Here is a 24,812-nt window from a genome sequence, read left to right as displayed (position 1 = left end):
ATGCATGGGAGGTTGTCTGTTTATTACAGCTGGGAGGCCCAATGATGCTTTCAGGTCTGATGGAAAACATAACGGGTTCACAAAGGTTGAGAGCAAGGTGAAAATAAACACCAGGTCCCGCCAGAAATGGAGTGCAGGTGACAGCGGGAGAGAGGGTAGGATAAATGGAAAATGTGTGTGTGTTGAGGGATATGGGGGCGTAAAATTAAGCTCGGGGTGCGTAGGTCAAATGGAGAGACAGCAGAATGAGAGAGAGAGGGGGCTGACAGGGTTATTGATCAGCAGGGTTCACAGTGAGGTGTCTGCACATATGTATTCTGCGTACAGTTCGCACATCATCTGCGCCTGCCTCGGTTCAGAGGGCTCATTCCTCTTTTTATAGCAGAGAGGGATGAGCCCAAGAAGACCTTTTGTTCAACACCCGTACTGGCGATCAAGCAGAGAGTGGGCAGATACTCTACTCAGGCAGCTTTTGTCCAACCCTGGATATCGAATGCGTGCTCACCTTTAGAAGGAGAACATGTAGCACGGTGTACAGCATGAGGTTAAAAACTCATTTGTGTGTTCCTGGCAGCTCAAGGTTAAAGCCCTGGCCACTGGGCCCTGATAAAGCGTTCTCTAATCAAAGTCGAAACCACAAGGGATAAATCTCCCACTTTTTTTCTTCTCACACCACCTCTCCTCAAGTCTATACTCTCCAACTATTTTCCTCCACCCTCCTTTCTCATCATCCTTTTGGCCATCAGTCCTTCCTTTCTCCTCATTCCAATGTGCAGTCCGTCCTCCAACTCCACCAACGCTGCTGTTCTCCCTTTCTCGCCGCTGTAGTCTTCTCTCCCTCTTAATCTGAAGGCCGTTGCTCTCTTTAATACGCCTGCAGAGTTACAGTAAGGATGTCTGCATTAATATTAATCAATGAGCCTCTTTTTTAGCCCCTCCACTCGTTTGCTGCAGATTTTTCACTCCCAATATTCTTTACTTCTTTTCTCCATGCTCCACACTTTCCAATTTCAGCTTTCATTCTAATCACTTCCTTAAGCTCTATGTTCTGCATGAGAGGATAAGACACAGGGGAGTGAGGAAGGGTGGTGGTGGTGGGGCAGGCAGGATTAGCATTTTCTATGCCTCCACCTCTTCCACCCCTCCCTCCCTTTTTCTCTACCCCCTTGTCTCTCTCTCTTCCTCATTCTTTTGTCGTTCCTCTAAGGAGAAAATGGATGAAAGGAAGAGGATGACCCCTTTACTCACTGGAAGTGATTGATCAGCACGTTCATCCCTTCCCTGCAAAAAAAAATGTGCCTCTTAATCGGAGTGCTCCCTCAACAACTTCCGCTGGGCAAGCGTGTTGAAAACCAACACTCTCGTCCCCTGTGAGATGAGAAATTGTTTGTAGTTTACTTTGCACTGGATGAACTTCAATGAACCTGTGCTGGTCACGATTCCAAATCAAAGAGGCTGTTCTCTCACCTGGCAAAAAACTGGAGGTCATTCCTTATCTGTTCATCAGGCGGCACTTCCTGTTAGTCAGTGGTGTGATGACTCTGATTAATGGTGGAAGAACAAATACACTCAGAGCTAATGTACACGGTGCAGTCAACTGGTGGTTTTGTGCTAATATTTAACTTTTAAAAATGCGAGAGCAGCAGGAGCAGGAAGAGGTCTGAGGCAGAACTGATTTCCAGCCCTCTGTGGTTTTCAGAAAGGGAGCAAAAAAACAAACTCAGCCGCTGTGTTTTGTGATTATCATTCAGCGAGACAAACATAGCAATGTGTCCTTGACATTGAAAAGCTAACACATAGTAGGTCAGCTAATCAACTGGCCCCTGTAAACTCTGTCTGTCTTACCTGCTCCCGTCCTTTTTTTTTATTAAGCACCGCAGCAAACTCATTCATCTTTTAACGAGATAGTTTATCAAAGATATGGAGCCTGCCAAAGTGTTCTGGATCACAGTGCCGCTGTCGGTGTCTCTTGGTGGCGTCTGCAACTTATCACCTGAGTTATAAACTTCCAAACGGCTGCTATAAATGGAGCTGGGGCATTTACAAAGACCAGCAGTGTTTCTCCCTGATTAACAAGGCTTTACCCTAATCAAGAACCAGGTTTTAGGTTTATGGTAGTCTCTTAAACTATGTCCAAGCCGTGGGTCTGTATAGGAAGTGATTTCAAAGGCAGAAGGAAGCATATGCTGCAAATGTCTGAGTGAGTTGATCTGGACGATATCTGGAATTCTTCTTGCCAGCCCCCTAAAGTAAAAGATAGCAGCAAAATGGAACATAAATGTAACAGGATGAAAAAGAGCTACCATACACATAGAAGACATCAACAAAGAAGTCAATGTGTACAGATGAGATTTAAGAGCTTTTGGTGATAAGGGCTGACGCCAGTGTAGATGTTTTGTAAACTAAAACATCTTTCCAGATATCTGGAATGCAAATGTTATGTCCTGACTCCTTCAGATACCAACCAACACCTTAGCACTCCAGAGATTTTCCCTTGCTGTGAATCAGTGTAACCTGGAGAATCTCCTGAACATCTTTACTTTTGCAAGGGCTTTTTGGCTCTGAATTTGGGTTGCGATGTCCTCATGTGAGCAGGGGTTTATGCAAACAGATACATGCTGCTCAAAAACTCCCCCTCTCATTTCCACCGGAGTTTGCCAAAGGTGGAGTTTCCATAATTAAGAAAAAAAGGGGAGGTGGGGGTTTTGGAGAGAGTTTTAATTTTGCAGACCATTTGAAAAGAATATGATCTCCAAATACCGAGTGATAAAAAGGTACTACTTGCTTTATGACTGTTTCTGTAAATGTCTTGAGTTGTTATTCACACATTTCTTTCTCTATTTCTTTCTCTGTTTTGCCACCAGCTTGCAGCCCTGGCACCTTCAAGTCCAAACAGGGAGATGGCTTCTGTTTGCCCTGTCCTGCCCACAGTGTCGCCAGCTCAGGAGCAGCAAGCATTTGCTCCTGTCGAAACGGTTACTACCGATCAGACACCGATTCTCCCGACTCCCCCTGCACCAGTACGTGAAAACTGCTTTCTGTTGACTGTACAGCATGGCCATGTTTGAAAATCATAATGTTAACTGTAAAATTTATATCTTCTTCCCTTTCAAAATACAGAAACAGGTTCACAAATTCAGATCGAATAAAATGTGTTGTCAGCCATAAAAATATTATTGACTGCGTGGGAAATGCTTTCCCAAACTTTCCACTTGGAATTGTGCCCTCAATTGGCTGATAAACGCTCTCAGGAGCATGTTCCCACCGCGCCACATGGACGACAAACAAGTCTGCTTGCTTTCCCAACGTTATCCAAAAGCTTATCATCCAGGCCCTCCCCTGCCCGCTTCTTCTGTGAAGTCAATCTGTTCTCACTGCTGACGCCCCCTTTACAGACAGAAAGTAAAGAATTATTCCGGTGGCTGCGCCTTCGTTAAGAGCAATTACGCACACGTAGGAACTAATTCATTCACTGCTGAAGAGAGCAGACGATCCTTTTTTTTCTTCTGTTGCTGGGGTGGGAGGCTGATTCTTTCACAGTGCAGTGACAGATAAGGCTCTGGTAATTGGATAAGAAGTGCCAAGACTCTGCCAATAGCTACACACACACACACACACACACACACACACATACACAATGAATGAGCATGCAATTTTGAACTCCTGTCCCCCCCTTTTTTCCTGCAATGCTGCTGGAACGGTCTCTTGTTATGTGGAAGAAAAAATTATTTACTACTTAATGCATGAAAAATTGGCCAATACCACAACACAAGGAACAATTTTTAGGTCATGAATTGTGTCAATAGCACTGACGGAATTATGAATGTATAAGAATACAATGATATGTAAACTGTGTCTTTCAATATGAATCTTCGTCCATTGTCAGTGTTTCTCTGCATCCATAGTGCAGGGACATTAAATTCAGCTCGAAACATATTTTCCTCATCTCATCCATACTGTACCTTTGCTTGCAGCTGTTCCCTCGGCACCACGCAGCGTCATCTCCATTGTGAACGAAACTTCGCTCGTGCTGGAGTGGAGTGAACCACGCGACATGGGCGACCGGGACGACATCTTCTACAATGTCATCTGCAAGAAATGTCTGCCTGAGCGGGGGATGTGCTCGCGGTGCGACGACAACGTGGATATCTCGCCGCGCCACCTGGGCCTGACCCAACGCCGCGTGGCTGTCCGTAACCTGCAAGCGCACACGCAGTACAGCTTCGAGATCCAGGCGGTCAATGGAGTCTCCAACAAGAGCCCTTACACACCTCATTTCTCCGCAGTGAATATCACCACAAATCAGGCCGGTACGTTAAGCTGCAGCCTCATGGCTGCTTGTCAAAGATCACTATTGAATTTGTAGGCATTGCCAACTTTCAAAGGCTAGAAAAAGATAGAAAAGAATGTCGGAGAATATGTTATGTGCTTAAAAAGTAGAGATCAATTTCTTGTATCCATGTAGGAGTGTGTTACATATTTTCTCTTTGAACAGGGATTGAGAAGGAAGACATTCTTCTGAATGAGCTTAGAAAGGGACCTTTTTTCACACACCCACAGCATGCTCTGTGCTAACACTGCTGCAAATAGCAATAGCGAGGCAGTGTGTAGTGTGTTGAACCTTCAGTATTGGAGCTGCCCACAGCTTCCAGCCCACAGCAACGACAGTAACTAGGCCAATGTGCTGAGATGAAACCAAGATTGTACCCCAGTTCAGGTACATACAGAATAAGTTAGGGTAGTAGTGATAACCTTGTGCATAATTTACAACACTGGGATTTACATCATAAAATGGGTTAATGATTTTGAATAAGGTAAATAGGTAAATTGGTAGGGACGTGTGGATAGTTAGGTTGCCAGGTTGATCATTTTGGAAATTACTTAGAAAAAAAACAAAACGATCAACAACCTCAGTAAATTTTAGTGCTGCTGAGCTCACTTTGGACTTTTGTTCCTGCGAGCTGGTCTCTTGGTCGCGGTTCTCCCAGGGATCTTAAGCAGCGCCTTAGATGTGTTTAGTTGCTATGTTAAATTTGCTCTTTCTGCAGTCTTCGACAACACCAGGGATTATCCCTTGCTCCATCCCCCGTCATCTCTCTCTTCCCTCCATGGCCTTGTGCTCATCACCTCTAACCTTGCACTCCTAAAAAATACTTTACGAATACCTTCTGTCAGTGGGTTTAGGACCAATAGGCCCCACATGCACATGAGGGCCTCATTGTTTTATGAGGGGTCCCGTACAGGGCTGACAGGAACCACCGTCCATCTTTGGGTGCCGGGGTCAGTTGAGTGGCGAGACAGAGGTGAAGGGAAGGGAGGGGGCATGTTGAGCATCAACTGGGATCAGATAATCCCCCGGTGTAGTCCCAAGACCATCCCTGCATGTGCATTCACCTTTTAAGAACCAAAATAAATACTAGGCTGGTGATAAGCCGCAGGGGCCACCTCCATGGTTACTGCAACATCTTCTCCTGCAGGAGGGCCCCTAATCCCTCGGCTAGAGTTACCAGGGGATCTGCAGAGGAAGTATTGTCATCTGGGGAGAAAGAGAGATGTGGAGGGTCTGGGTGGATGGGGATGGCAGGGGAGGGAACGGGGGATTGAAGGGAAGGTTTTAGGAGCAAAGGGAGAGAGAAACAGAAGGATGTCTGGCTACAAACACGTAGCAGACAGAGAAAGGAAATGCAAGGGGGAGGATCAAAGGAGCAAAAACTGGGGATTAAAAAGCTTTTAACAAAAATAGGGAGAGAGAGTGTGAAAAGAAAATGAAAAGTTAAGACAGGAGTGAAAACGGGGAGGAATTTAAGAAGGTAATTTTGAAAGTATAAGACAAAAGTGAGAGAGTTTATTTTTGAAAAGAAGGTACCACCAGAGGTAGATGGTTAAACATTTGAAACAAAAAAGAGTAGAGCGAGAGGAGAGAGTGAGTCAGAGCTACAGAACAAGCCTGAACTTAGACAAGAGGAAAGAGACACAGGAAGGCAGACAGCACTCGTACATTAATAGGCACATGTGAACAAAGAGCTCAGTTGGGTGGAGTGCAGTGTGGTGTAGTATGGTCTTCTCAGAGTGTGTGTTAGGGTCCACAAACCAATATTTTATATGTTTATTTGGGTTTTATATAAATAATAAATAATGCACATGTTAATTGTTTTTTACATGATTTCTACGACCACAAAAAAGTAAAACATGACTGGACGATGGAGTAAAAGGTGCACAATAGTTCTTGTTCCTGTGCTTGCCGACAGTTGGTGTGTGGCACAGAGAATGGCATGTACGAGAGACTTATCCATCCATTTTGCAGTTTGATTCTCACGTCACAGGAGAATTAGATGTCCCCCTCTCTCTCTCCAAGACCTTGGGGAGAGAGAATTTCAGCATTAGTGGGGAATGGTTCTGCATACTAACTATTGGCCAAAGCTTTTCACAAAGCCCACAGCCTAAGGCTTTGTGTCTGGGCTTATGTGAACACACAAAAGGGCAAAGGACTTGAAAAGATATAACACAGAAAACAATAAATAAAACAAATTTCCCCTCTTTCTGCCCCGTGTAGCTCCGTCCGCAGTGCCCACAGTCCACCTGATGGCGGCCACAGCGAGCACCATGAGCCTGTCCTGGCTGCCTCCAGACAAGCCCAATGGAATCATTCTGGATTATGAGATTAAGTACCATGAGAAGGTAAGCAGCAATGTAAGTCAACGCCTCTAATTCAATCCAATTTCAATGACTCGCATGGCCTCTGTTTTGTCTGCCTTTCTGTAAATGTGGGAAACAATGCCTCTGCTGATAAACACATGGTTGCAGCAAGGACTCACCATTTCCAGTTGTAGCTTGCATGATCATCTGTACACTTTCCCTCTTATGCTTTCTATCTCTTTCTCCCCTCCCAACACGTTCATACAGTTCCATTATGCTCTGCCCTTTTCTGCTCCCCCTAATTCCATCTCTCCCTCTCGGCCTCCCTCCTACCCCCCTGGTTGTCCTCCCTCAATCCATGCATCAGAAAGTTTCTGCATATCCCAGGGGCCCAGAGAGTTATGCTGGGACTTGCCTTTGGGGGAGAACAAAGTCACTCAGTGTATATCTGCTCTGTTTGTTGTCTTGTCCTTCTCCCGTCAGATTAACACGCTGGCTACGATCTGTCTATCTCCATCTCTCTTTCTCTCTCACTCTTGTCTGTATATTTCTCTCACCGTTCTGCATGGTTCTATTGGTCAGCCTTGTCAGGGAGGGTATAGCATCAGAGAGGGGATGAAGATGAATGAGACAGCACAAGGGGCTGCTGTTTTAGTATCACTGACTGTCTTTGTCTCTTCAGGATCAGGGTGAGGCCATCGCCCATACCATGACTGCCCAGCGGAGCAACGCGCGCATCGAAGGCCTCAAGGCTGGTACGCCTTATGTGGTGCAGGTCCGGGCCCGAACAGTAGCTGGTTATGGCCGCTACAGCAGTCCAGCCGACTTCAGCACCAACCTGCAAAGTATGTCATAACCATTTTATTACCCAGAGATATATTGGAATATCCATAATAGTGCTGTGCATAAGCTTATGATCATAATCGAGGCTCAAAAGCTCATAGAGCAGGAAGCCACCTTTCCTATTTTTAATGAAAAAAGTAACTGAAATCCTTCTAGAGAAACTGGCTTATGAAATTGGTAAAAATCTGCTTCACACCTAACTCATCATGAAATGGTGGAAGTAGTAAAAACAGTCTATCACCACCTAAAGAACCTAAAGGAATGGTTTTACTTATGTAAACATACAGATGTTTAGTTGGAAAGAGTTTATATTTAGACTTAGAGCATGCAGAGAGGAAAAATAAAGGAATTGTAGCCTGTACAGAAGTATGTTTGTATGTTCTCTAAGTAAATTACTTTCTTTCACCCCCAAAAGCCGACCCTCCAAAGTCATGGCAAGAGCAGGTGCCACTCATCGTGGGATCAGCCACCACTACCTTTGTCTTCATCATTGCAGTTGTGGTCATCGCAATCGTCTGCCTCAGGTGAGGTTATAGCTCCTTCATTAGCTTATCGAAAAGTCGGAACATGTGAAAGATGAGCATCAGCAACTTGGGCAGTAATGGCAGATAACAGAGTGGCAGAACACTTTTATACTTACGCCTTTACTTTATCTAAACTACAAAATATGTTGAAAAAAGCTCTTAAAGAAACTTTGTAAAAAATTATCTTTCAGGTTGAAATAAATTGAGATAGCTTCAAATGTCAACTTTGTTTGCATGTCCTCCAAACCACCCCAGATCAGTCTTTCTGTATTTCTGTGCCACCTGTGAGGCCATTGAATGCCAGATTAGCCGTCACTGAATGTGTGAATAGTAAACAGCTTTGGTTAAAATGCTACTTTGCTCACTGGACACAGCATGGTGGAGCAGCTGTTGGGACTGATAGGCTTGCCCTCATGGCCCAACACTCTGAGTCAACTGTCAACAAAGAATCCAGATGCACCCCTGTCTGCTGGGTGCAATTGAATGGGAAGACGCGAGCGGCTGCTCACACCTTTCAAAAAGTCTAACATTGCATCAGCTTGGTTTAACCACACTCGTTTATCCTTATACCACTCATTTGTCAGGCAGCAAATTTAGTGTGTGTGTGTGTGTGTGTGTTTTTGTGTGTGTATATGTGTTAAAGGTTGGCAGTGGTGCTCACTGGGTTCCCTCAGAAAGCCAGTTCAGGCAGTGTCTGACAAGCGTGGGCATCGGTCACGCTATACTGAATAATAATCTCCCTGGCTCCCCCTCCTCTCGTTCTCCCTCCTGCCTCTTCACTCGTCTATTTTAACACCGCTACATTGTGTCTCTCTCAGGGTCTTGGCTTAGCTCCGGCACCGACTGCCACAGAAGAAGAAATAGTAATAATACAAAACACGGAGCTTCGGCATATTCCGGAACCAAATTAGAATTTGAAATAAGATGCAAATCACCATCGGGTATTATTGCCCTGGTTACTGGTTTGACAACAAAGGAAGCACATTAACATGTAATTTCAACAACCCAGCCCCCTCATTCTGTCATCATCTCTGTGCACCCCCCCACCGGTGTAGAAGGGACACATGTGAGGAGATGCGGATACAGGAAGACACAATAGAGATACAAGGAAAAGAGAAAAAGAGAGAAGACAAATGCATAAAAAAGGAAAAGAGAGAATGACAGCAAGAGAGAAAGAGTCCATGAGGAGAAAATAAGAGCCAGCCTGATCGAAATGAACACTGTGATGTCTGTAGGGCTAGAAACGCAAGACAGCTGAGCTTGCTGTTTAACTCTGCTTCTGGGGGTACGAGAGAGAATGGCTTCCACTCGCTGGCTTCCACTCGCTGCTCGATACAATGGGGCGATATCTTTTGTTTAGACTTGAGTTACAGTCCCAAGAATGAATCATTTCACTACCAGGTATTGATACAATCTTTATCTACAGTGGATCCCTTGCTTCCAATGCAGGAAGACTAAACATCGTAAAAAGGCACCACTATAGTGTGGCTACATCTCTGCAGACATTATTAGGGATCTGTTTTCTCCTCATGCCTTTGTTCCTTCCCAGTATTTGCACCCTGCTGTGAGTCCATGTGACTCAGTTTGTTTTCATCTTTCTCAACAGAAAGCAGAGGAATGGCTCAGAGTCGGAGTACACAGAGAAACTGCAGCAGTACAGTAAGTCTCTTTGCTGAGATGCCCCTCCTTGCTACATGACTCCACATTTCAGTAGCAATAATCCTGTACCTCAAATTTACTGAGCATCCACACCTACCAAGGAGTAGCTCATATAACTTCATCTCTATAAACAGATTCTGCATGTGACGATGCAGAATCTGTAGACGAAGGACCTGGTTTTGGAGCCTGAAGACTTCCGGTTTCTGTTTCTAGTTTGACCAATTGTGTTTGAGCAGGCTTCGGTTGCCCGCAGGTAAACAGTCAATGTAGAGAGCAAAAAAGGCAGAACACATTGTCATCTGGACCTTAAACACCTGCAAAAACTATTACTGTCTGTCTTCTGTGTAGAGAAATGGTCAACTTGTTGTGATAAAAGAAACTAGTTGGACTGGCAAGGGTGTGAGTCTTTGCTCGGATATCCACCGTCTACACTGCAAGCCCCAAAATATTTGCCATGGTCCCCCAAGGTTAATTTGTTCTCAATTGATACCCGATGGGCTCCAGGATTGCATTGGCATGAATTGCCTGATCTATCAAATGCAGTTTAGAAGGATCTTGATTTGATCTACAATTAATTAATTAAGTTTCATAAAATTACACAGTTTTAATGATTGTTGAAATGTTTCCTTTGGCTGCATAGATTCACTTTCCTGTTCTTGCCACTGAATCCCCTATAGTAACGCCGGGAATGAAGGTCTACATTGACCCCTTCACCTACGAGGACCCCAACGAAGCAGTGCGCGAGTTTGCCAAGGAGATCGACGTGTCCTGCGTGAAGATCGAGGAGGTCATCGGCGCAGGTAACCCACCCAAGCTCCTGAGCTACAGGGGGAAGACTGCTAGTCACCTCCAGGCCATACCGTTAGAGGACTTCACACCAAGCGGTACTTTCACTCAATTCATCGCTAGCCCTCTTCTTGCCCCCTATCCCTACCACACTCGTCACCTCTTTGGAAACCCCCCTCCCCAGTCTTACAGATGTGCCCAGCACTCTCCTGTGAGCTGGAGATATACTGAAACTAGCTGAACTAGCTTCAGTATATCGTTGTTTAGTTAGAGAGACTCACAGTCCTAGCACCCCCTTGTATGTTATATGTTTTATACATTTAGTGAAGTAGATGTAATACCATTTTGTTTGGTGAATTATAATTTCACCTGTGCCATTAAAGTGGAGCCCAATCCTGGAGTAAGAGAAAGAAATAGATTTTTATCAAACACATATCACGCTTCAGAAAATCTTATGAAATCTGGAAGCAGATACATACTGAGATACTTCTAAAGTATTAGATTAAATTGTACTTCTTTTAGAATCACTGGCTTAAGACGTAAGCATAAGTTGTCCAAAAAGTTACCTGTTTTCAATATTCCAACTTCTGCAGTGTAATAAAATGACTTTATGCAAACAAAATTAATATATCAGACCCTACAAATTTATCAAATGTGATTATGGCTATCTTACATTAATTCGTTTTATCTGTAGCAGCCTGGGGAAATGGAGAATCTTGGGTTTTACAAAGCATGATACCAAGAATGTATTTTTTATATTCATCTTGCACATCCCTCTGAGGTATTACTCCTCTTCAGATGGGATCTAAAATATTGAAATTTTCTTGTCCAGGATTGGCCGTCTCTAACACTGCCCACTTTTTACTGTCTTGAGAACCTCTTTATTAAAGAGGGCTTCTGCTGGAGCACTATTCGACCCCTTTTCCCGGCACTTACACCTCTTCCAATATGTGGTTGTGCCCCTTCCATTAGAGTCCCTCCCTAACATTTGATGTCGTAGATAGTAAAACATTTTATGTATTTGATATATTTGATAGTAATATCTCTGCTCAAAAGCTGCAGGACTGTGCCAAGTGATGTTGAGTTGTCTTAGCATTTTATCTGAGCCAAAATGGAGGACGTTGTGATGGCAGAGATGGGAGTCCCCTACCACTGCTTCTGCTACTACCTTTACTACTGCTACTACTACTGCTACTACGACAACTCTTCTACTGCTGTGGCTACTTGAAACCCGTCGCTTCCCAGCATTCGCCTTTTAAGTGACGAACCCTCAACCCCTGTCTTCCCTGTCCCCCTCCTTTCCTCTACCCCCTCCACAATCCATTCCTCCATTCCTCCATGCCCCACCCTCTCTCCCCCGACTTCCCCCACTGTGTTATCTCTGCACCCTTGTCGACATACATTGCTCTCATTGTCTAATCGTTTCTTGCATTCTTTGCACACGCTTGGTGTAGACTCTAAACGTAAAGCGTCCACAACCCCGAGAACCCCTAAGCTTCTGTCTCCACCGATCTCTTCCTCCTGCGCCCGGTTCTCCAGCACCTCTGAAGCTTAGCACCGCCCCCTCATCCTTTCCCCCCTTCCTCCTCTGTCCCCCTTAGCTCCTATCACCCTCTCACCCAACTTTACCCATTTGTTTTTTTATTTCAACATGCATTAGTTTTCAACTCTATATCTTCTTTCACTCCATCATCATGCCTCACACTCACCATGCTGTTTCTTCAGTTCGTAGTTTAACAGCATAAAGTCATTGTATGCTCCCCCATCACCACCATCCCCTGAAACTGGCCTAGAGTCCTGGCTTATCTTGCAGTCCCCGTTGTCTCACCCCCTCCCGCTACCCTTCCCTGGCTCCTTGGTTCTAACCAGTTAACTGTCCCCTCTCCCCTCTTTCCCCCACTCTCCTCCACTCTTCCGTCATGCCTCTCTCCCCCTTCCTCTTTCTCTCTGTCTCTCCTTCCATCTCCTCTTTCTCTTTTGCTGTTCCTCTGGCTGTCTCACCTGGGCTCTCACAGGAGAGTTTGGAGAGGTGTGCCGTGGACGCCTCAAGCTGCCCGGGCGCCGGGAGATCATCGTAGCCATCAAGACGCTGAAAGTGGGCTACACTGACCGCCAGAGGCGAGACTTCCTGTCCGAAGCTTCCATCATGGGCCAGTTCGACCACCCCAACATCATCCGACTGGAAGGTGTAGTCACCAAGAGCAGGCCAGTGATGATCGTGACCGAGTTCATGGAGAATGGGGCACTGGACTCATTCCTGAGGGTGAGAAAATCAGGCACACGCTAACACATCACTCACAAGAGGAGCTCTAGCTACTCCTTATAAAACACAGATCTGTGATTTTATCAATAATGTTACACTATCCAGCAAACAACCCAAATCCAAATTGGCCTGATCTTCTCTTAGTTATCTCACTTTCTTTGAAGCCATAAAGGTCTTCTGAAGCTCTGCTGCAGTGCCCTGAATGGATATATCACAAATGCTGCATTCAGGCAATTGGTGACATTTACAAAGAGCTTAGTCTCCAATGAGTCTCTGCCTCAAAGTCACATCATACATTCTCTGCCAGAGAAAGGGAAATGGTACAAGGGAAAGAGAGAGAAGAGGTACGGAGGATATACAAAAGAAAGATGTCACAGTGATAGAACCATGTGAGAAACAGAAAGAGATAGAACCATGTGAGAAACAGAAAGAGATAAAGGACGAATAAAAACAGAAATACAATATATTTATTTGAACATGCGACCTTGATTTGCAACTAAATTGTATGTTTGTCGTTGTCTCTTCCTATGCCAGCTCAATGACGGGCAGTTTACAGTGATCCAGCTGGTTGGCATGCTGCGTGGCATCGCAGCGGGCATGAAATACCTGTCGGACATGAACTACGTGCACAGAGACTTGGCCGCCCGCAACATCTTGGTCAACAGTAATCTGGTGTGTAAGGTTTCTGACTTTGGCCTGTCTCGCTTCCTGGAGGACGACCCCACAGATCCCACCTACACCAGCTCACTGGTGAGTGTAAATATCTGTATGTGTCTGTGTGTGTATGTGTGTGTGTACTCACATCTTTATAAAACAATGTTTACAGGTGCTGCATGTATCGTTTTAACATCAATACATCACCATTGCTTGATTTTGGCCCGATTTGCAAATGATTCATTGGCAAGTATCAGGGCATTCAAAAAGTAGATCTGTGTCAGTTTGTTCCCACAAGACATGACCAGTAGAAAGAAAGTTTTTTTTGTTCTCGCTGTGGATGGCAGGAGAGAAAAAAAAGAACAGTTAAAATGATGGATCAAAGAAAATATATATTACATACATATATTACTACTGAATAATGAATTTGGGACATGTTAGAGCCAAAAAGTAGTCACAAAGAACAGAATTATAGACACTTTAATGAACATGTGGTTTTTTCCTACTGAAACGATAACAGATTCCCAGAAATTTACAAGCAAATTAGTAATTTGACGTGTCAAATTACTGGAATGTCTGAAAAACAATATTGATTATGGTTCCTATTCTCATAATACAACGTGTACAACATGTAAAACTGGCAAAGCGTGTCAAGGCACATAGGAAAGGGTCTTTAGAGATTCAGTCTTCATGTTATAAATGGACATGAGTTCTGGTTCAAAGACGAGCCGCCCGCTGCAGCCCATATACAGAAGTTTAACTTGACTACTTCTGGATTTGCCATCACTAAACAAGCAATTTGTTCGGTTTACAAAGTCCCTTCAAACGTACAGATTAGGTTTAGAAAGCATAATGCAAAAACACCCAGAGCAATGCCAGTCCTAGGAGGTAATGGTGGTTAAACACCTCACCCACAATTCACTTTGTCCAAGAGATGACTGTAAAATGATGGAGATACATTGATGTTGAAAAGTACAGTTTGTAGCACCTTAAATATTCCTATAGCTTCATATGTTTGTACACATTTTCTCTAACCGTGTTACTAACCTTCTGTGTGTGTGGCGTCTGGGTCCTGCAGCATGTGCCCACGTGTTGTTGTGTATCAACGTTTCCCTCAGACTGTGTTTTTCTCATCCTCTCTCTCCCTCTTGTATGTGTGCGACTCTGTGTTTGTGCTCCATCCCTCCAGTATTTCATGCTCACCTACTCATTCGCATATCCACAGGGTGGGAAGATCCCCATTCGCTGGACGGCTCCAGAGGCCATCGCCTACAGGAAGTTCACCTCGGCCAGTGACGTCTGGAGCTACGGTATCGTCATGTGGGAAGTGATGTCGTACGGCGAGCGGCCGTACTGGGACATGAGCAATCAAGATGTAAGCTGATGAGAGGATTTTTTTTATTCTTACATGATATCCAACCACACACCCCCTACAAATAGCCTACTGGCTACAGATAATGGATGGATATGGGACGTTTTTCATTTACTATCACATTCCTAAACACATTCGCTCTCTACATATCTGCCCAAAACTAAGAAATAAGGGCCAAAGAAGAAAATTATCTTTATTACCTTTAGTGGGTTTTTTCTCTTTATCTCTGACTCTTCTATAATTTCCCTCATTCATCCTTGCCTGTCCTCCCTCACTTGTTCTTTTCGATCGACCCGGCTCTCTCCCCGTGCTGTTCGCCCTCCCTCTACACCAATGCTCGATGACTGGAAGTGATTGGGATTTCTCTCTTGTCCTTCCCCAGGTGATAAATGCCGTCGAGCAGGACTATCGACTGCCCCCACCCATGGACTGCCCCACAGCGCTGCACCAGCTCATGTTGGACTGCTGGGTGAAAGAGAGGAACCTGCGACCCAAATTCACCCAGATTGTAGCCACGCTGGATAAGCTTATCCGCAATGCTGCCAGCCTCAAGGTGGTCACGAACAGCACACAGTCCACTGGGTAAGTCAGAGTACGTTGGTCATATTAAGTTACGAATCTGTATAAAAGCCATGTCAGGCAAAGCCTTACAGGAAAGGCCACTTTGTTCAGTTCAGTGGAGCTGGTTATCACAGAAATAGACGTAACTTTTGATTCTTAGCTTCCCTGGAGCTCCTTGTTGAGTTTTAATTGGTGGATTCGTGATTTTATTGTCTAATTAAGGTCATTGCATAATGGATGTTACAGCCGATTACTTTCTAAAAATCTTCCCTGGTTTTCTGAAGTCATATTTTGGAGAAGAGCAGCTGGACTATTGTGATGGATTACAGTAAAAGGTCATTACTTTATTGAATGAGAATGAGTCACTTGTCTTTCCAGCCGTGAGAGAACTGACCGAGCCATTTCATTTGCACCTGATCCAGAGCGTATCAGAGTGCGATAATGATTTCCACTGGACAAATATTCCTTATCCAAGTTGATACAGCATGCGTGAGTCCCTCTGACTCAGCTGTAACAATCTCTTAACTCAAAATAAAGTGCAGATTTCATCTTGTACAACTCACCGGTTCTTACAAATGCAGCCGGCACTATTATGCTAATCCAAATTACAGTGGTTCGATACAACCCTTGGAGCGACTCCTCCACTGACTGGGGGCTCAATCAACGATGTCACATCTACATTAACCTGCACTACCTTTCTCTGTGCAATCTGTTTCTTGGAAAGAATTTGGAGGAGAGAAGGTGGAAGAGCACAGAGGAGGGGGGTGGTGACCTACCTATCTGTCCCTGCATCAGGGTCTCTCTGTCTTGAGGGAGGGCCACAGACAATCCTTGGCTGGGCTCATGGGGGAAAGCCGGGGTCTCGGTTGGCCACCGGAGCGACGTTCTAAGAAGATTAAGCTTGCGGTTAATTAGCTCGATTAAGGCGATGCAAAAAAGAGATGGGAGCGCCTTTTAATTAGCCACTAACGAGATTTTAAACGGGCCAGCAGAGAGGTGGCCTCTTGCCGACAGACCTAACAAGGGAGGAGTGAGAGATGATACAGTCGTCCTGGTCGGCATTGAAGGGTGCCTGGAGGTTAGCTCGCACTGTCTGACTTGAAAGTTATTTGGCTGTGCATGTACTGTGTGTACTTGACATGACTGCGTACTGTACTGCAGGTGTAAAGTGAAATGTATTCATCTGTCTTCAGAAATGAACAACATCCACCCTCTGAACTTTTTAAATGACAAAATAACGACCCAAGCCCCTGGAGAAACTGTGTCCCAGCAAAGGAACATGAATTTAGACTTTGCTTGTATCTGACTCACCAGGTAGCGTTAAGTAGTATAGAGCATTTCTGCTGTCTTTGCTTGTGGCTTGTGGACCACTTTGAAGCCAACTTTAGAGAGGGACGACTAACAATACTCCATTAAGAGAAGAGCCACAGTCTGGCGTTAACGACGGCCCGAGGCCTTGAGCTCCGAAGCACAGGCCTTATTAAAAATCACTCCATCTACACCACTCAATGGAGCCCCTGTATCACTGTTATTAACTCCCCCCCTCCATGCTTTTCCTCTTTTTTCCTCCTGCTTTCTCTCTCTCCATTCCTCTTTTAATTGTTAATGAATTTAATGCCATCAAAAAGGATGACAGGGATCAACAGAGCAGAGAGGAGGGGAGACAGTGGTGCTCATTCTCTTCGCTCCGCTCCCTCGTCTGTTTCTCCCCCTTCACCTCCTCCACCACCCCCCCTCTCTCGTTCATCCACTCCACTTTGCTCCGAGTTGTAGCAGAGTTTTATTAAAACTCCCAAGGTGGCCTCTGTATCTGCGGCATTGATCAGCACAGCGAGTTAGGTTCGTCTTTAGAAAGGCTTGTCAACAGGTGTGGAACAACATGGAAAAATACACCCAGACACAACTAAAATGCTTTCACAGACACAGAGATGCACAGTCAACACACAGGTTTGCGAGTCACTCCTTCCATGCACCGCTGGAATCTGCAGGTTCAGGAGTGAGTCCCAGTATGCAACCACACACACGTGAGTGACATCTGTGTTTACATTCCACAGATATTTCTTTACCCTGTCATGAAACATTTCCCCCCAAAGTGTCTTCCTCACCTCCGTGGGATTTCGTTGCACGCAACCAAACTCGAGTGTGAGAAAGAACCAGTTCAGAAACAACCCACAGTGTACGTTTCACTCACACCCTGAGAATGTTTTTTAAATGCAGTAATTATGCACTATAAAACATATGGCCTGTAGCCTAAGAGTTCAGATAATGTTACTGGCCGCGCAAATCTGGCTCCAACTGACAAGCGAAACCGCATGGAATCCAGTCGTCCCAGATCAGATTCAAACCACATTTGTAGGTAGTTTGAAAGTGCAACTCGGTACAACCACTCAGGGAAGAAAGGAAAAGGACTTGAAATCTAATCTGTCAGTCCCCCATGCAGCACAGCGACATGTCTCGGCAGCGAAATAAACCACAACCGACCAGCATGAAGAGAGTCAATCAATCCAGATATGTCTACGGTTTCATGTGACATATCCTGCATTCTTCTCTACCACTGATACGGCCACATAAATGCAGACTGACTTAGAAAAACACACACTTGCTTATGACACCTGTTGTTGTTGCGATAGCAAAGGTTGAAAGATTCTTGACATAAATCTCATCTGGTTGCTTGTAAATTGCAAGGTGGGCTTCATCATTCATTCCCAAATTTGACATCTGCTCTCTCAACACACACCATCTCGCCACGCCAGCTGCAGCGCCAGCATCCACCACCCAAGCCTCCAGCCAGTCTCTCATAAAAAGTGTGCCCATGCCCTGCTCCCCGCTCCCCACTCAACTCCCTACATGTGGAGGAGAGGAGGGAGAAAGGAGAGAGGAGGGAGAGGTGGAGAAATGGAGAGGTGGCGCTCAGCAGGGGGGCGTTTGGGGGTGAGGTTGGCCGGTAGAGGCAGCAGAGTGACGACCTTAACCCTCTCTATCTCTCTGTTTCTCTCTCCCCCCCCCCCTTCCCCATGTATAGGGTGTCCCAGCCCTTGCTTGACCGCTGTGTCCCAGACTATACCACTTTCACCACTGTGGGGGACTGGCTGGACGCCATCAAGATGAGCCGCTACCGTGACAACTTCGTCAATGCCGGATTCGCTTCCTTTGACCTGGTGGCCCAGATGACGGCAGAGTGAGTGGAGCGAGCGAGCGAGAGAGAGAGAGAGAGAGTGGTTCCAGCTAATCAGGCCTAAAGTGATTGACTGGGCTGAGTTTGAGAGTCAAATTAGTGTTACACAGATTGACCTTGAGGGAATAAAAATAATCTCATGGCTAAATTAAACACGAGGAGATGGGAGAAGTGGGCACAGAGTCGACTCAGACATCAAATGAATAACAGTAAAATATACTGTCTTTTTTATGTTTTACAGCTGTGTTTGGATATTTCTCAGACATTTCAGGAAAACATTAGTTGTGTGATATAAATCTACTATGAATACAAAGAGTGTCAGGCCTTTTATGTTATTATATATTTATATGGAAAATGAGAACCATTCAAATTCAACAATTCAAGTTGTTATAATGATTTGTTTTATGTACAATCCAGGGGATATTTTCATAAACTTTTCAGTGAGCACTCGAAGCCACCTCCTCACCGCGTTCTCCAGTTGACCTTGACGACTCACCCACCTTCTGTCGTGTTTACAAACGGGAAATGATGTAATGGAGGCCATGGAAATTGGAGGCCAGTGATGATCAAATAAATGAATTAAGATTATAATGATAAATAAATCATCCTCATTAGCGGCATAATAGGCAATGGAGGTGGAGGTAATTTGTTTCAATTTGGCCTGGCTGACAGGTGTGGTGTACTGTGGCTCTCTGCGGCCCTTAATGGCCAGTAATTCCTCTAATGGTTCCCATTTATTATCATTTCATCCACCGTCGCTGTGCTGATGGAGATGGCAAAATATGGAAAAAAAAAAACAAAAAAAAGAAACACTTGATTTGCAGTGATAAACCCTTATCTGGCTTTGGACAGGATGTGTGTGCAGTGTGGATGTATGTGTGAGTTAAGGTGCACAGTTTTGTACTGAAATAAATAGGGCTGCAAAGTCAATGAGACAAGAAGAGTGTGTGGCGTCTGTGTGATATTAGATTATCCTGCGTGTGTGTGTGTGTGTGGGGGACTGAATGGAGAGGGCGCAGACGGTGGCAGAGCCCCAACACTCAGCTAATCGCTGCTGCAGACGCCGTCTCTCCTCAGCTATCAAATCGGGAAATCAAACAAGCGAGCGGAAAAGAGAGATTCTCATGATATTATTGTACAGTGTTAAACCAACATGACTGTGATGATTAGATCATGCCGTTTGGATAATGATGGCCAAAGCAGGTTCTCTCTCCATGGGCTTTTTTTTTTAAAGGGTAGTAATGTCATAATTTAAAAACCTTTTGTTGCAACTTCCACTTTAGAGGAAGTAAAAGGTCTAAACCTAAAGTTCACCCTGCTGGGAGCCTGTGTGAGGTTTCTCCAGACTAGTTTTTCTTGGATAGTGAAGTAAAGAATGTTGTGCAACCGTGGCCAACGTAAAGCTGCTTTACTGGCACACGGACCCCTTCTAAGTCTAAATGACAGGATACTGAGTAATCTGTCTAATATCTCAGAAAACAAATCTTCTGCTTCTCAGCTTCTGTGTAGCAGCTGGTGGACTTCACACCAGCCTGCCACTTAGTTACAGGAACAAAGTTTGCTCTTTAATCATTAACTATCACATTATGTCTCTTTGACTGCGCTCCGCTCGCCCACCTGCCAGGCAACAGCAGCATGTTGCATTAACACCAACATTCGCTGTAGCTGTGGGAGCGTCCCCATCTTGTTGACATACCCTTAGGAAGTCCATTTTATGGGTGATTGCCAGGGTTGCCTGTTCCCACCCGGTAGCATGTGTTTACCTGTGGATGAAAAGTGAAATTTGCTCTTCTGCTTCGTGTGATGTTTGTCTACTTCTACTTTTGACTGAGCCACCTGGTCTTACTCCTGTGTCCTTTTCTTCCCACTCCACAGGGACCTGCTGCGGATAGGGGTGACGCTGGCCGGCCATCAAAAGAAGATTCTTGGGAGCATTCAGGACATGAGACTACAGATGAACCAAACACTTCCTGTCCAGGTGTGAGCGTCGGGACACACGGACACGTTGCAGTCGGAAGGACAGCCAGAAAGGACAAAAAGGGGGAGGAACTGTGGCAGAGAGAGCCATTGGAAAACCCTAGCTGCCTGACCCACCTCTGCCAATTAGACGCAATGAAACTGGCTTGCGGTGCCTCTGAATCTTTTTTTTTTTTTCTTAATTTCATCACCACTTCCATTCCCTCTTCCTGCTTTTTTGTTATTTGTCATTGTTCCTTTTTCCATCCAATCATAGTTTGTGTGTTTTTGAAGGAGGAGTTAAGCTCCTTATATCCCATGCGTGCCTCACCGGCTCTGGTGTGGGGTGACGTTTGCATGCATGTGTGTTTTAGTGAAGTTGGCCTTAGCCCCAGTAACTGAAACTTCACACTCTAAACTTCCTGCAAGAGCCCCCCTGCCCTCTGACCCCCTCAACCCAGCTCTGATGGACGTATTATATATTAAAGAAAGAACACCCTTCTATAAAAAAAAATAAGTGAGCCAACGTTCACATGATAAACAAAAACAGGACGTGTTTCGACTTACAGGAGATAGCGGACAATTCTTTCCCTGATAGAAGTCGTTTGTACTGTGCACGTGTGTCGTTCTCCATCTTCATATTGAAGGTGTGTTATCTAAAAGGGCACTTGCTGAAGAAGGGTGAGGTGGCAGAGGAGGAAAAATGATGGGCTGAGGTCAAAGCTCAAGAGGACGACAGAGGTCAAGAATGTGCAGCCACATTTTTGGGACACTTGTGTTGAATCTTCAGTTTGACCTGAAGTGACTCAGGATAGCTCGCAGCAGCTTGGGATCACTCGCTCATCCAGTGTGTTTTTACACATGCAAATGCTTTTACTTTCGTTTGTCCACAATTCATTGTTTTTCTCGCCTTCTCCCTTTTTTTTTTGTTTTGACTCTTACACATTTTTAGGGAGATTTGTGGTTTTAAAATGGCCGGCCAATCCTAAGTCCCCCCCACTGGACTATGTGATAAAGGGGGACATTGACTGTGGCGCTATAGAAAGACCACTTGGCCTTCTGTGTGCATTTTTGTACGTGTGCGTGTGCATGTGTGCGTGGATGCGTGATCAGGTGTGCATGGATGTGTGGATGTGTCGAGTTGCACACAAATATACTGTACAGTATGGCTTCCGCTATTTGCCACCGTGGAGAATTAAAGCATGAACTGAACCATGACAAGGAGCAAATATATCTGAAACAATTACGCTATAGTCTGTGGACAACTGTTAAACTTTCTTTTTTATTGAATCCAAAACAATGAACTTTGGACATACACACACGCATATATATAAAAATGATATATATATGCAGATACATCATGCAGAAACTGAGAGAAACCATGACAGACACCTTACTTTCTACTTACTATTATCTGGATTTTAAGATAATCAAACTTGTTTTCATTTCTTGGCATCCTGCCCTATGTATTTATTTGTACCTCGCCCGCCAAACCCCCCCAGCACCCTCTCTCCGATCAGATGGTCCGTTCGGCCTCTGGGACTGTGGACTGAACAATCAGAAGGAAGAAAAAACTCCAAGAGGATTCACCTGATGAATAGATGATTATTAAACAAAAAAGAAGTTGCATATAAATTGGATATTGTATTTTTGTTGTTGTTCTAAACAGCCTGTACATGTTTTGTAACAAAAATACGATAAATAACAAAAGAAAAAAATGGTGTTTTGACAAAATCGAAGTCGTTGTGAAATGATTCAGGAGTTGAAAAAAAAACCCTAAGAAGATAAGTAGTTGAAAGTCAGGGCTGAGACAAACCCATGGTAACATGTCATCCTGCTCTCTGTCCGTCACAGTGTGAGTGTGTATGTACATGTGAAGTTTGTGTGATTGTGTGTGCCACCACAACTGGATATTGAGCTTCCCCTGTTCATTCTCATTCTTGACATAAAGAGTGTTTGGGAATCCCATAGCTACTAATTGTCTTCCAGGCAACATTTTTTTAATTCCATCATCCTATAACCCACTCAGACGTGGTTTACCTGTGCTTTGATTTCACTTATTTACCATAACCTCAGAGGGATTCTCACTACACATCGTGTGTAGGACTGTTATTAAAGAGTCGTTCGGGGGCAGGGGAGACACAGAGATGTTGCAGCCCACCTGTCAATCATTGCAATCTTCCCAGACACGGAGCTCCATCACAGGACCTGCAGTTTTGCCTTGCTGCAACACAATCCTCATCAGAGAATCCAGAGCTGTCAGAAGAGAGACCTATTGGTCTTTGTCTGTCAGGTCGATTAATGTGGCAGCCAATCTGGCACTGCGAGCGCACAAACATACGGCGGGGCTGACCTATCATTATCTCTCTTCATTTCCTGTCTGGCCTGCAATCATCCTGTCTCAAGCTGCTGCATGATTAGTACAGTGCAGGATCAACAGCCTTGGCATGCAGACAGCCGAAAAATCTGCAGGCCCTCATCTTAAATGATAGCAGCTGCATCGTGGAGACCGTACTATTTGTGCCTCTGACAGAGGGGTGTTTGATGGTAACGGATTAAGGGATGGGGCTGCGTCATTGGCGCGATCTTCCAGTCTCCACGTTGTTTGGGTTGGAGTTGATCAATGCAATATGTGACTATTATTAGTTAGGTGTGTAATGATAGCGTGATGTTAGTGGCCGTGCAGTGTGTCTCGCCATATTACTTTAGTCAGCCACTTTTTAGACCCTTCACAAAGCCATTGAGAATATTATGCAAAACAGCAATGTGTTCCCTATTTTCTATTGTTTCATCTTATCCCATGTACAGATGTTTTCACCACTCTGAGCTCACTCTTTAAAAGGCTCTCTAACCTGCAACAGTTGTAAAACAAAATCAAGTCATTTTCCCAGTTGCATACTCGAAATAAGTCTTGTTTTCATCAAAGTGTCATTTTCGGACATGCAAGTTATCAACATCATGAGAATGTGTTGAAAATGCTTGTACGATGGGCACACGTGTCATTTCTGAAGAATTTTGTTTTTCTCTGAAGAATTTAGATTGAAAAGAGCGATAGAACACACACACATACACACGCACACACAAAGGACGAAGAATTAATGCAATCAGAAGCTCCCTTTTACTCTCAGGAACAAACAATATGGATCCCTTCTTTCTCCACTCAGCTCAATCATTTAATCAGTTAAGTCCCACTGTGGCAACACACAAGACACAATCGTTGACCATAAAGTAAAGGTGTGTGTCCGTGTGTGTGCGTGTGGGGCGGCATGTCGGAGCTAAACACAATCAGATGGCAGATGTGCCCACTCTGAAAAATGGCAGCGTTTTGGAATCTGCGTGAACTATTGATGAGGTGCACATGGTGCGCTGGGATCTGGAGTCCTGTTCACCAAAGTCAACCAGCCGTGAGTGATGAGCTGGCACTGTTGCACATCTTAAAATGATAAAACTGCCACCACATCAACTGCAAACAATTAATCATAAAGTGGATTCACACGTTCAGGGGAGGGTTTAATATTTAGCATTCTCAGAGGAAAAGAACTCGCTCTCATGTGTTTTTTCTTCCTTTTCATTTTTTTGTTCATCTTCCAGACTGGTGAAATTAAGATGGACTGTTATGTTAGTGTGTGTGTGTGGAATAAAAGGATTGTCATTTTATACAGGAACATTTTGATCAGCAGAGTCTACGCCTTGTCAGATGTGGTTATCTCTTTGTGTGCCAATAGGATTCAGCCTTTCCCAGCATTCCTTCCATCTTTTCTTTCCCTATTTTACATCCTCCACTGATCATCAAAAATCCCCCCGTCCTCCCCGACAAACCCTTTTTATTAGCAACTTCCTTTCTTCAGTTGTCTGTTTTAAATAAATATACACACTGTCCTTTCTTTTTGTCTTATAACAAACTCGCTGCGGTCTTGTCACTTTTGAAAAATCCCTCCCATACGTGGAAGCGAGATGTTTCAGAGAGTACTGTACATGTGTAGTGAAGTGGGAGGGGGGGAATAAGGCGCCAAGAAATGCAATTGTTAGTTCCTCTTTGAAAAGCATTGAGATGTATTTAATGGTGCAGACATACACAACAAATTACTAAAAATGATGATGCATTCTTGTAGAAATATTTTTAAAAAGACCCTTTTTGCAATTAAATTATTTAAGAAATGTGACCTTGTCTCCTCCTACTGAGTCTTTGTGTTTGTGTTGTGTGTGATGATCATTCATCAGTGTGGAATTGAAGTAACCCATTCTTCCGTGAGGTACGTACGCCAACTCATAATCACACACATGTTCTGCAGTCATTTCCCGAAGACAAACAGGTTTCTTTTCTCCGCTTATCATTTATGGCCGTCTCTCTCTTTCCTCTAATCATTACCCGAACATCATGTG

The 24,812-nt window shown here is 44.5% G+C and overlaps 1 protein-coding gene across 10 annotated transcripts in view; it reads left to right on the top strand.

The window, feature by feature from the left end:
• The window catches only part of LOC109636626 (ephrin type-B receptor 3), a 59,558-nt gene extending 34,966 nt beyond the window's left edge, over positions 1-24,592 (top strand). Inside the window, exons 4-16 of one of the 10 annotated variants that reach the window (XM_020098434.2) lie at positions 2,865-3,020; positions 3,975-4,310; positions 6,554-6,690; positions 7,319-7,481; positions 7,895-8,003; positions 9,610-9,662; positions 10,340-10,546; positions 12,464-12,711; positions 13,246-13,461; positions 14,591-14,740; positions 15,120-15,319; positions 18,321-18,476; positions 20,349-24,592. In XM_020098434.2, coding sequence (XP_019953993.1) covers positions 2,865-3,020; positions 3,975-4,310; positions 6,554-6,690; positions 7,319-7,481; positions 7,895-8,003; positions 9,610-9,662; positions 10,340-10,546; positions 12,464-12,711; positions 13,246-13,461; positions 14,591-14,740; positions 15,120-15,319; positions 18,321-18,476; positions 20,349-20,457 — 2,240 coding nt within the window. In that variant the 3' untranslated portion in view covers positions 20,458-24,592. Of the gene's footprint in view, positions 1-2,864; positions 3,021-3,974; positions 4,311-6,553; positions 6,691-7,318; positions 7,482-7,894; positions 8,004-9,609; positions 9,663-10,327; positions 10,547-12,463; positions 12,712-13,245; positions 13,462-14,590; positions 14,741-15,119; positions 15,320-18,320; positions 18,477-20,348 lie in introns of all 10 variants that reach the window. The other 9 variants (XM_020098442.2, XM_069521879.1, XM_020098433.2 and 6 more) reach the window with 9 other exon arrangements.
• Positions 24,593-24,812: the final 220 nt, after the last annotated feature.

Source organism: Paralichthys olivaceus, chromosome 3 (genome assembly GCF_024713975.1).
Source record: "Paralichthys olivaceus isolate ysfri-2021 chromosome 3, ASM2471397v2, whole genome shotgun sequence".
NCBI classification, from domain to species: domain Eukaryota; kingdom Metazoa; phylum Chordata; class Actinopteri; order Pleuronectiformes; family Paralichthyidae; genus Paralichthys; species Paralichthys olivaceus.
This window is presented reverse-complemented; position numbering and strand designations above follow the sequence as displayed.